Source organism: Corvus brachyrhynchos, unplaced genomic scaffold, assembly GCF_000691975.1.
Source record: "Corvus brachyrhynchos isolate BGI_N302 unplaced genomic scaffold, ASM69197v1 scaffold4, whole genome shotgun sequence".
In the NCBI taxonomy this organism is placed as follows: Eukaryota; Metazoa; Chordata; class Aves; order Passeriformes; family Corvidae; genus Corvus; species Corvus brachyrhynchos.
The window spans coordinates 6,073,569-6,084,082 of NW_008237878.1; the positions used below are offsets into that span (position 1 = coordinate 6,073,569).

The window sequence follows — 10,514 nt, forward strand, 5'->3', positions numbered from 1 at the left end:
GGCGCTGCGGCGCCGGGGGCGGCCGCGGGGCAGCCGCGCCCGGGCGCGGCAGGAGGATGCGTGCGCGGGGCTGGCGACCTGGCATCGCGTCGGTGCTTGGATCCTCCCTCCTCCTTCTCCTCCTCCTCCTCCTCGTCCCCTCCCTCCCGCTCCCCGCCTGGCAGCGCGGGGCTGGGGAAGTTGCGCTTACACGAGAGATGGCTTCGCAGCGGGGATCGCTTTGAGAAAAGGGCTCCCCCTCCCTCGCCTCCCCCCGTCTCCGCGGCCTCCGAACTGTAAGTGGCAGGAAGGAAGTAAAGTTGCAAACAACCTGCCGCGGCAGGAACTTTGTGAGCTGCTCCAGCTGCATGTGTTCAAGGTGCCTTTGATGTACGTACAGCAGCTTCTGGAAAGTGGACTGCAGCTTTCCCACCCGCCAGCCCTCCCTCTCCCCCACCCTTCCCAGCCTCCCCTCCCACCACCGCCACTTCAGCCCACACACGCAATTTGTTTGAGAAGGGGAAAAAAAAAGTGATGAACGAGAAGTGGTGAATTACCCAAGCGACTTTCCTCAAAGAGCGAGCGAGCCGGGGAGAGGAGCCGGGGCGATCCCCGCGCAGCGCCGGGAGGGACCCGCCGGGCGCCCGCCGGGGACCGTGGGGCTGCCGGGGTGTGAACGCGGCTCCGCAGCGAGATGCAAAAAGCCTCATCTGCTTGCGTTTGACTTGCGATGCCGGCTCCTCACTAGAATGCAAACCCTTGCACAGGATGAAAACAGGTTTGTGGCAAATTCTCCTGGAAATGTTTCGCTCCCCACCGCCGCCACCTTCCTGTCGAGATGTCAGAGAAGATCTTAATGATGACACGGCGGCAGATACCTCTGCTGTGTACCCTCCACTGTTCTTTGGAGATGTTCAGCCAGAGATGAATCTTTTATGCAGCTGTCTTTTCATATCTGTAGCGACTGCTGCACAATCTGCACTTGATTGCAGTTAAAATATTCTTTTTATGATCCGTTTCACAAAATGATGCAAAATAAACACAGATGGGAGAACTGTGGGATAGAAAGCCATAAATGAAGTACTGATGGTGGATTGATCTTCCCTTCTTCTTCCTCTCCCCACCCGCAATGCTCTACCCCCAAATCTGAGCCTTTTCTGAACAAAAAAATTTGCTACATTTCTGTTTTAAAGCAATGATTTTTGGGGGCTCTTTGGCTGGGATTTTGGAAGCAGCCTCCCATCAGTGGTGCTTGCCTTAGTGAATGACTTTCTTGAGTGTTTGTGGTGGCCAAGCCCATCAGCTTTTATCTTGTCTTCACCTGTTTTAAAATATGTCTTCTTTCTTCTAACACCTTGCAGGTCATTCTTCCAGAATGCCAGAGGAAAGTTCGCCAAAGCGGAGTCCTCAAAACATCCCATACAAAGATCTGCCCCATATCATCAATGCTGATGGGCAGTATCTCTTCTGCAGGTATTGGAAGCCAGCAGCATCTCCCAGGTGAGCACTTTGAAGCAAATGTCCTTTTTACTATGAGTAAATACCACTATGTTAATGTAATTATTATTTATAGCTTGACTGGCATTACAGGGCTGTGTACATGGAGCTTTACAGAGCATCTAAGAGAGCTTTCTCTCAGCTGAGAGAACCCCTACTGTAAAGATTGCATTCCTCGAACCTTTACTTGCTCGAGTCAGCCTTGCAGCTATAAAACAGAGTTACTGTCATTCCTTGCACAGCTGGCTTGGTTGGCAGTTCAATATTCTACCAAGTGGCTCTGGCAGGTGGCTGCTGCCTATCAGCAATAAACAACTATCCCCAAACTAATAGCACTGGCAGTCAGGGTGGAAAGGGATACAAGCTTTGGGGTGTTCACTCTTCCTGATTTTCTCAGTGTCAACAAACTTAACATCAGCACCTGAGTTCAGTTTCAACAGTAGTAGCTGAAATCTCAGGGCAACAGGGACAATGTTTGACTGCATTGCTTTTTGATTGGTTTTAAATTATTCATACTTAGTAAATGATTCAGGGAGCTTTCTCACTGGCAATTGCAATTTCAAAACTGACCTGTATAATAAACACACACAAAGAATCAGGTAGAGAAATTTTTCTAATGTTTTTTTTTATAATTTAAATAATCTCTTCACTGTAATAGCTTTCTGTGCTGATTATGATCTGCTGTTGCTCCCATAGTTATGATCTTTCTTCTTCCAGTATCTGCTGGCTTTGCAGGTATTTGTGCTGCCACTAGTTATGTAGGTACCTACTTCATAAAAATCTAGATATTGTTTAATTGTTTTCTTCTTCTGCAAGCCAACAGGAAGAGCTGTGTTGATTTTACACAGCTAGAAAACAGACACAGGAAAAATTTGTTCAATCTGTTGTAGGCAGTTAAACTATATCCTGATGATCCAACAGGTTAGACATCATCCTCTGCCCAAACCAACCTGTAACTGCTGTGAGAGAGGGACATGGGTCAAAGTTAGCTGGCCTTGGGGTTTATGCCTACAAAACTAAAGGACAATGGGAATAACATAGGGCTGGGTTAGCAGTCAGGTAATATAGAGGGTGGGCAAGCACCAAAATACACCATCCCCAGAGGGGAGGACAGTGCAGCCACCCCACCATAGCTCCACTGCACTGGTTGGACTGTAGGACACAGGTCTGGTTCAAGATCTCCTGGTCTACAGAGTATTTTATAGTTGCTTCTACTCGCTGCCTTTTAGAAACAAGGAAGAAAGTTTTTGGCACTGTTGCATTACATAGTCTTTGCACCAACGTGAAGATTGCCTTTACAGAAAAATAATGCTATGAAACCAAGGTTCTGCAGTGAAACCAGGCTGTTTTGTATTTTAATGGTAATTAATCATTAACTACCCATAACATTCATCACCCAGTTGTGGAACTGCTTTTTTATCATGTTTAATTTCTTACCAAATTAGTAGTGGGTGGATGGGTCTTTGTTCCAGAAATGGTAAGGAGCTGACACTGTAATCCTGGTGTCTAAGTCCTCTGGGTAGTTAATTTTTTTTAGTGGTCTGTGCACTAAGCAGTTAATTAAGAGTGAACTTGACCTAGTTTTGTGACAAGAAAAGTGGATGGGATCAGTGTTGCTCATTTACAAGGAGCTCCTGAGTGTGTGTGTTTGCGTGTTTGTGTGTAAGGAGGGGGCGTATTGTTTATTATTAGCTCTTCATGAATTGTTGCGTATGAGAGAGATGGTAAGTGACTGAATAACAAGTCACCGCCTTGATCCTGCAGTCAAGAATGCTCTTGAAGTGCTTTAATAGGCAAACCAAAAATACATTATTTTACCCCCTTTCACTTTTCATAAGAACCTCTGCTTTTGCTTCTTCCTATGTAGAAGCTCAGCAACTTTAATCTAATTTTAAACGTTCAGCAAAACTGATCTCTATATATATGTATAGGGAGAGAAAGAGAGACACCTCAGGGGACTTCCACAGGCCTGTTACAATTTATTTCAGATACTGAAAGCAATTCTTTCAATCTTCTAACTCAATTGTTGATTCAGGTTCAAATCTTAACACTAATGAATGATGCTATAACCATCAAATGGTGGGATCTTTCATTGATCCATTATGTGCCTAATCCCAGCTAGAGCTATAGAAATACCTCTTCACTGCAGATGCCCAAAGGTTATCGTTGACTTGTCTTCTATTAGAATAGAACTTATTGCCCTTGATCCCTCCCCCAGGGAGGGGGAAAACCCAGGATGTCTGCCAAAGGAAAAATTAGAAAGTAGCCCTAGCCCGGGGTTGAAGAGCAGACAATGGCCAGGCAGTCTCTGAAAGTGGGGACGACTGACAGACATCACCCCTTGGAGCTGGTGCTTTTCTTTTATCTCCTTGAACAGACTCATAAACGTGGATAAAGGGCTGTGACAGATTAATGTGTTATAGCATATTTAAAAAAAACCAGCAACAACTATTTTTTCAGAAAGATGGGGGAATTTTGTGAGGCTTTTTTGCTTCATGCTCACAAATACCCAGGCTCTGATCCGGTGTGGTGTTGATCTGACTGATCAGCCCATACTGGTGCACATATGGAAGCTTTGTTGTAAGTGCCACTGAGGCCAAGGTTGTCCTGCCAGTGAAAGGCACCTATTGTGAGTTCCTCAGCAGGGTCTGCTTTGTTTCAGAGAGGGATTTAGGTGATTACTTCACAGGAAGCTGACACACAAAGGCACTCAGATGTCATCATGATTAGATGGGGTAGATGGAGTAAGGAGTAATGGGACTAAGGAATAAGAAAGACAGTGTTTTCCACTTGTTTTTCGGATGGGAAGTCACTCCCAACAGCAGAGCTGGGGCCTGGGTTTCGTCTTCTCTTGCTGCCTGCTGGCAGCAGTGCAGGTGCAGCTTCCCCGGCCAGCAGCCCTGCAAGCTGCCCAACTTGTTGAGCCAGTTCCATGTTAAAGTGTAATTAAGTGGTCTTTTTGAATGCAGCAGGGAAGAAAAAGCAGTATGTCCTGGTGTCGTTTTCATGTTTTGTGCCAACAGTGGGATTTGTGGAGTGTGAAAACGGGTAACTCTTTGGCACCAAGTGCTCACTGCTGAGTGCAGTGCTTAAGATCTGGGCAAGGCATGGCATTTTCAGGGCTATGCAATGTTGTTTGGAGGAATTAAATCATTTGAACCAAACAGGACTGATCTCATGCCTATTGCATGTCCCAGTAGCCAAAGAAACCCTACTTTAATGGGAAAGCAGTCATTGTGTAAACATAAACAACAGCTCCATTCAAGGCTTAAACCACTGCCACCACCCTGAGCACTCGGAGTCAAAATATGAGGTAACAGGAGGTGAGGAATTAAGAAACTGTGTTCTTTTTCCAGCTCTCAGACAAAGCTGCTAAGAATAGAGATTGATGAGGAAGGGGAAGGAAAGTTGGGAGGAGAAGTCAAGACATTTCCTTTGAGGCCCCTAAAGGGCCTGAGGAACTTCAGAGGTGACCTTCTTCCTCTCTGGTCTGTATCCCCGTAGCCTTTTCTGATGCTTTCTCCACTCTTGTCACTACCTAGATAAGCACAAACAGTTTCTTCTGGGGCACTTTTAGCCCCTCTTCCTGACCTCAAGTAAACCCTGTGAGATTTAGGGACTCAGAGTAATTTTTCAAAGGTGCTCATAGCTGCAGCTGCCACTGACTTTAGACAGTGATGCCCGAGTCTCTCCTGGTAGATCAGTCACTTGAAGCTGGGCACTTCAGACACTTGTAGCTAGAGGATGCACTTGAAAATGTGAGTTCCAGACATCCATGAATCTGAGCTTCCTCAGCCACCAGAGAGAAATCACTACCTGGCTAGTTAGCATGGTGTGTGAGTGTCTCTCACAGAGTGGTCTCCAGGTGTGCTTAGAGGATTGTCAGGACCCACAGTGGTTCTCTGCCTGGGGGTCACAGGGGCCTTCCTGGGCCATTGGTAATGTACACTGGAATGGGTTGGCTCAACTTTAGACATTGGGACCACAGTTCAAGTAAACAGAGTTGCAATTGTCTGAGTAAACAGTGCCTTCGTAAGAGTTCTTTCAGTTCTACACCTGAGATGTGTTTAAAAATACAAAATTAAACAAACAAAAAGCACCCACTTTTCTGTTTACTTTTTGCATTTCTTTTACTCATTGAAGAATGTCTGCCATTCCTTCTGACTTGTCAGTAGTGAAAGGCCAAGCCAATAAGGAGAAAACAGATTTCTCTGTTCCCCAAAGACTTTGCAGATGTGCCTGTGGTGCAGAAATACAAACTGCTTTTATATTTGAACTGGTCCTTAAATTGTAAATATTGCTTGATGGTTTTGGCATCTCATTACCAGCACGTGCATACCATTTCCAGAACAGCACAGCTCCCAGCATGAGCAGATGACAAAATTGAATTTGGCTTTCAGACCTTTCCAAAATGAATGAATGAATAAATAAATAAATAAGCCAAAGTGAAGTCAAAGCAAAAGAACTCAAGTCACTGATTATAATGTCTTTAATTATAGTATATTGTGTTAGTCTCTAGAAATACTTAAAGCAGTTCCTAATTCAGTGTCACTCTTGAAGAACACTTTGTTTGTACTAATGAGGTCAACTTGAAATTAAAGCCAAATCTGTAGGATGCAAAGTGACTTATGTCAGCACAGTTCGCCATAGGATGAATTCAGCTCCCTCTGTTTTCCTGATCCCATCGCACACACTTCGAAGGGAAATAACAATGATCATTGTCGAATCAACATTCCAGGCTTTGCTTGCTGTATTGCTATTGCCTGAGTTTCTAAAGCCTCCCTTCTTTTCATCAGCTGTGTATGTGTTCCTTTAGTGCCTCTGTTATCTTTGCTCCATGTGACTGTCTTATTCACTGTGAATGGGGGCATCCTTTTATGATTCCTTATGCGGTTCCAGACGATGGGCAAATTAGCAAACCAGCTTCATGTAAGAGGGACTCTGACAGACAGGGGAGCAGCTTTGGTTCTCACTGCAGATATTTCCAACAGGCTTTTTCAGTAGGATAATTTTTTTTCAGTCTCCACAGGAACATCCAACACAAGCAAATCTACCTTTTATTCCACAGAACCCCAGGAAAAAGGTGAATTGCAAATGGAATAACAATAGTAATTAAGCTGTCCCTTTTGCTCATTGCCCTGTTAGGATCTGCTTCTGAGCACAGGTGTTCAACTTTGTGACATCAGTGTCTGGGAACAAGGTGACTTTTGGAGTTCCCTGTTGTGAGCCTCAAAGCAGTAATATTTCACCCTGATCCTGAGAGCAGCAAAAAAAGCAAAATCAGTGTTGGTTCTGTGTGCCACCTGAGGAATTGGGAACAATGCGGTCCAGCATGGTGAATATAAGAAACAGAGCTAGAAATAGGAGAAAAGAAGAAAAATGATCTAGAGATAGTGTTGTAAAAATAATTTTCCTGCACATTATTCTGCCAGAGACTGAAGGATGAGCAAACCTGGCATCTGTAAAACAAATGGTTCATTTGCTTTTAATTGGAATACAAGTGTGATGATCAGTACTGGCTTTGTGCCACGACTCTGATGGATGCCCAAGTTGGTCACTCAGCATTTAGAGATCTATTGGTCCCTCCAAGTGTTTTTATCCTGAGCAGACCCTGCACTGACCCCTTCTTCAGCTCATCGAACTGGGACCACTCTGAACCAGCTATTTGCTGGTAGTGACACAATAGCTGAAGCAGACAACTCAGTGATCTTATCAAGGTTCCAGATGCAAGAGCACTTTACTGCTATTAGGAATATGTGGGTTTAGTGGAAATAATAAAAGAGCTGCACACAGTTCCTTGCTTCAGTTTCTCCAGCACTCTTGGAACATCCCTTGGGAACACACAGCAGGTCTTTTAGATCACTGTGAATACATCTGCAACAAGAGTTGGCTGGTACAGTTGTTCTGGCTGAAAGAGGGTGTTTTTTCTAGATGTCTGTAGCAGAGGAGTTGGCTTTTCAAGTTCCCTTCAGACTGCTGTGACTTTGTCCTCTTTTGAGCCAGGGTGAACATCTGATCTCTTTGTTCTTCTAGGGAAACTGCATTGTTCTAAGAGCTGTCCCTGCAGACATATTTGGCTGAACTGCCTTCCCTAGGTTCAGGCGTGTCATTGTCCTAATGTGTTCCCACTTGAATGGAAGCCATCATCCTATTGTCCCTTATCCAAGAGATGTGACACAACCCTGATAGCAAATGGCTGATTATTCCAGGTATCCAAGGAGATAGTATTGCATCTTGCCCATGAGATTCCTACAGATATGCTCAGGCAGGTCCCTTACTTCATCCCACTCCACTTATATCCTTGACTACACCCAGCCATCCCTGTCCTGTACTCTACAGCACAGACATTTTGACGCTGTGTCAGTGTGGCTTATTATCCATAAGGAAATTAGCAGGGTAAGTAAAGTTTTTAGACATCATTAAAATTATACCTCCTCTAGGGTTTCCTCTTGCAGACCAGTAAAATTTCACTTATGTTAACTGAAAGAAAAATACTGGTACAGCAATCCCAAATACCAACCTTGGGCTAGTCCTGACCATAAACATCTTCTAAAGCAACCAGACTTGGGGGAGTCACTGGGTGGTGGTGTCGGGAAGGCACTGCCAAGCTGACCAGACTCGCTGCCCAGACAGTGGTACCAAGCTGTGCCCTTGGGGCCAGGAAGGGACCAGCTGGTGGAAACTGTCCTGGCGACCACAGCACTGCAGCAGATTTACCCACCTCCAAGCATGCTCCTATGGGATATTCCCATCAGCAGAGAGGGGATAGGTCTTGGTCTTGGTCTTTCTCTGCTTGAGAATGTGTTTGTTCCTCCTAGACGGATGCAGTCTGTTTGTGTTCGAAGGGATTCATTCTTCCTGTCGCAGTTTTCAATGTCCCAGGACCTTGAGTAACACCAAACTTCATGAGTACTTCCAGTGGCATGAAAGAGTGCCCCCTTCTGTATCAGACACTGGCTCTCCAGCCAGGAACAATCTTTGTTTCTGTTTGGCAGGCACTCGATGATGGAAGCCTCTGAATCCTCCCATATTGAGTGATGGCAAAGGCAACTTGCTAGACCTAGAGAATTTAGTGTCAGAAAACAGAAAAAAGAAGTCAACGAGGGGCAGAGAACAGGCAAAACATGGTCAAGACAGTCATTAGACAATGACACAATGACCAGTGATTTACAGAATCACTCACAATTTCTAAGTACTTTTGTTTCCTTGTCTAAAATTGGACGTAGTCATCCAGTCAAGTGATACAAATTGGGGCTGGAGTTTCTAGATGGAAGCTGCCAGAGAAAGTAAGTTATTCCTTGAGCAGCTGGTGGCTGAAGACGGCTTTGTGTTAGAAGAGAGATTTTAAATAAAATCTACTAAGTGATGCATTAGTTGTTTTCTGCTGTTCTGCTACAAGTAAATGGTCTCAGCAGCAATCGTTGAAAGAAAAGAACAGGGAAAAAAGGGAACAAAATATTGACAACTGGGTTAACGCCAAAGATTCAGCAGTAATAGGGTAGTAATCGTTTGCTCCAGTGTTGTGTACAGATGGGTATGGAGAAAGTGTACAAACTACTATAGATTTGGTATGCAAGAAAGACTGCTAATCTTTTTCAGACATCTGTCTGACCTGTAATAAATGTCTTGCTCTCTATGTTTTCTTTCTTCCTTGCTCCAGCTTGAAGCTTGCAGAGTGAGGGAATAAGACTTAAATCATTGGCCTTTCTTTAGAATATAATTTGGTTTAATTTGCTGTAGGTGTCAGCAGGTTAGTTGGTTCACCAACAGACAAGATGAGCTTTTTTTTATCATTTTTTAACAGACTTCTTACTTTTATTTTCAAAACTATCTCAGTGGGCTTTCAAATTCAACTGTCAAATTCCAGAAATCTGCAGTGGCTTAATTTGCTGGGTGAAAGGCATGAGGAGTGACGAGGAAGCAGCAAGTAATTAAATTTCTGTAAGATAACATCTAGCTGACTTAATGGTTAAGCTTTTTCTTCATTTTTTCAATTTTGTGGGAGAGCTAGTCTACAATGTTTGGAGCATTAAAATCTGTATTCTGAGTAGCATTCATAATCTCACGTTATTAAAAAGACATTCAAGCAATCAGCATTCAGTCATCCTCTGTGCCTCCCCAAACAAGGCGCATGGAGCATCTCAGCCCAGGTTGTCCTGAAAATGCACAGAGCATCTCTCTGACGTTATTAGATGCCCACAAAGTCATTAGGACAGAAAGCTTTTATTAAATTGACTTTTTTCTTTCCAGGTTCACAGTGGCCCCATGCATGTAGCACAGGGAACCCATGGTGATATCTTAACTCTGCTGTTAAGCTCCTGTTGGCTGCCGTAGGGTCAGGTTTTGACTCATGCTGTGTGTCCATCCTCGCCTCTGGCATGCTGTGTTGCCATGGGCAAGGCTTTTTACCTCTGTGCTCAGTTTATGTGGCAGTGGGAAGAAGGGTTGATCCTTGCTTGGGATGGGGTGATGGATCAGAGGATCTCTTGAGGTGCCATTCATCTCTGCCTCATGTGACCTCTGCAAGCAGCCTGCTTGCACCCTTTGTAAAGCATTTTGGGTTTTCTGTATGAGGAGTGTTGTACAAAAGCCAGCTGCTGTTATTAATTATCCTGTTTATTTACTGGTCACATTTCTCAGAGCAGGGGAATGGAAAAAAAACAAGCAATCAGCAGATTCACTTTGTTTACATTTCATTTCACTTTCAGTGTTTGGGGAATGCTGATTTGTTAAACACTATTCCTTCCTTTGAAGCCCATAATTTCACAGAGTGGAAACATTGCCTCGTTCTTACACACAGGTGTACTTTTCTCTTTTGAAGCATCATTTAAAGGTTCTGCCCATCAGAGTTTTGCTGCCTGCTGAGCACATTCTCCTCCACACCAGCTCTCACTCTTTCTTTGCTGCGAATCGAAGGAGTCGAAGCTGGCCTGGCTGTTGGGGCTCATAACTGTGGTATTTGCCCTGGATATTGCTGAGGCTTTTTCAAAATGGTCAGAAATATGTGGTACAGTCTCTGGTGAAGTGCTGGACATGAA

At 44.4% G+C, this 10,514-nt stretch overlaps 1 protein-coding gene across 6 annotated transcripts in view; it reads left to right on the forward strand.

Moving 5' to 3' along the window:
• Nucleotides 1-10,514, forward strand: part of MGLL (monoglyceride lipase) — a 102,840-nt gene that overhangs the window by 39,834 nt on the left and 52,492 nt on the right. For 3 of the 6 annotated variants that reach the window (XM_017732514.1, XM_008632234.2, XM_017732513.1), the window contains one exon: nt 1,341-1,479. In XM_017732514.1, the coding sequence (XP_017588003.1) occupies nt 1,341-1,479 (139 nt within the window). Of the gene's footprint in view, nt 1-75; nt 276-300; nt 370-393; nt 758-1,340; nt 1,480-10,514 lie in introns of those variants that run through there. The other 3 variants (XM_017732516.1, XM_017732515.1, XM_008632233.2) reach the window with 3 other exon arrangements.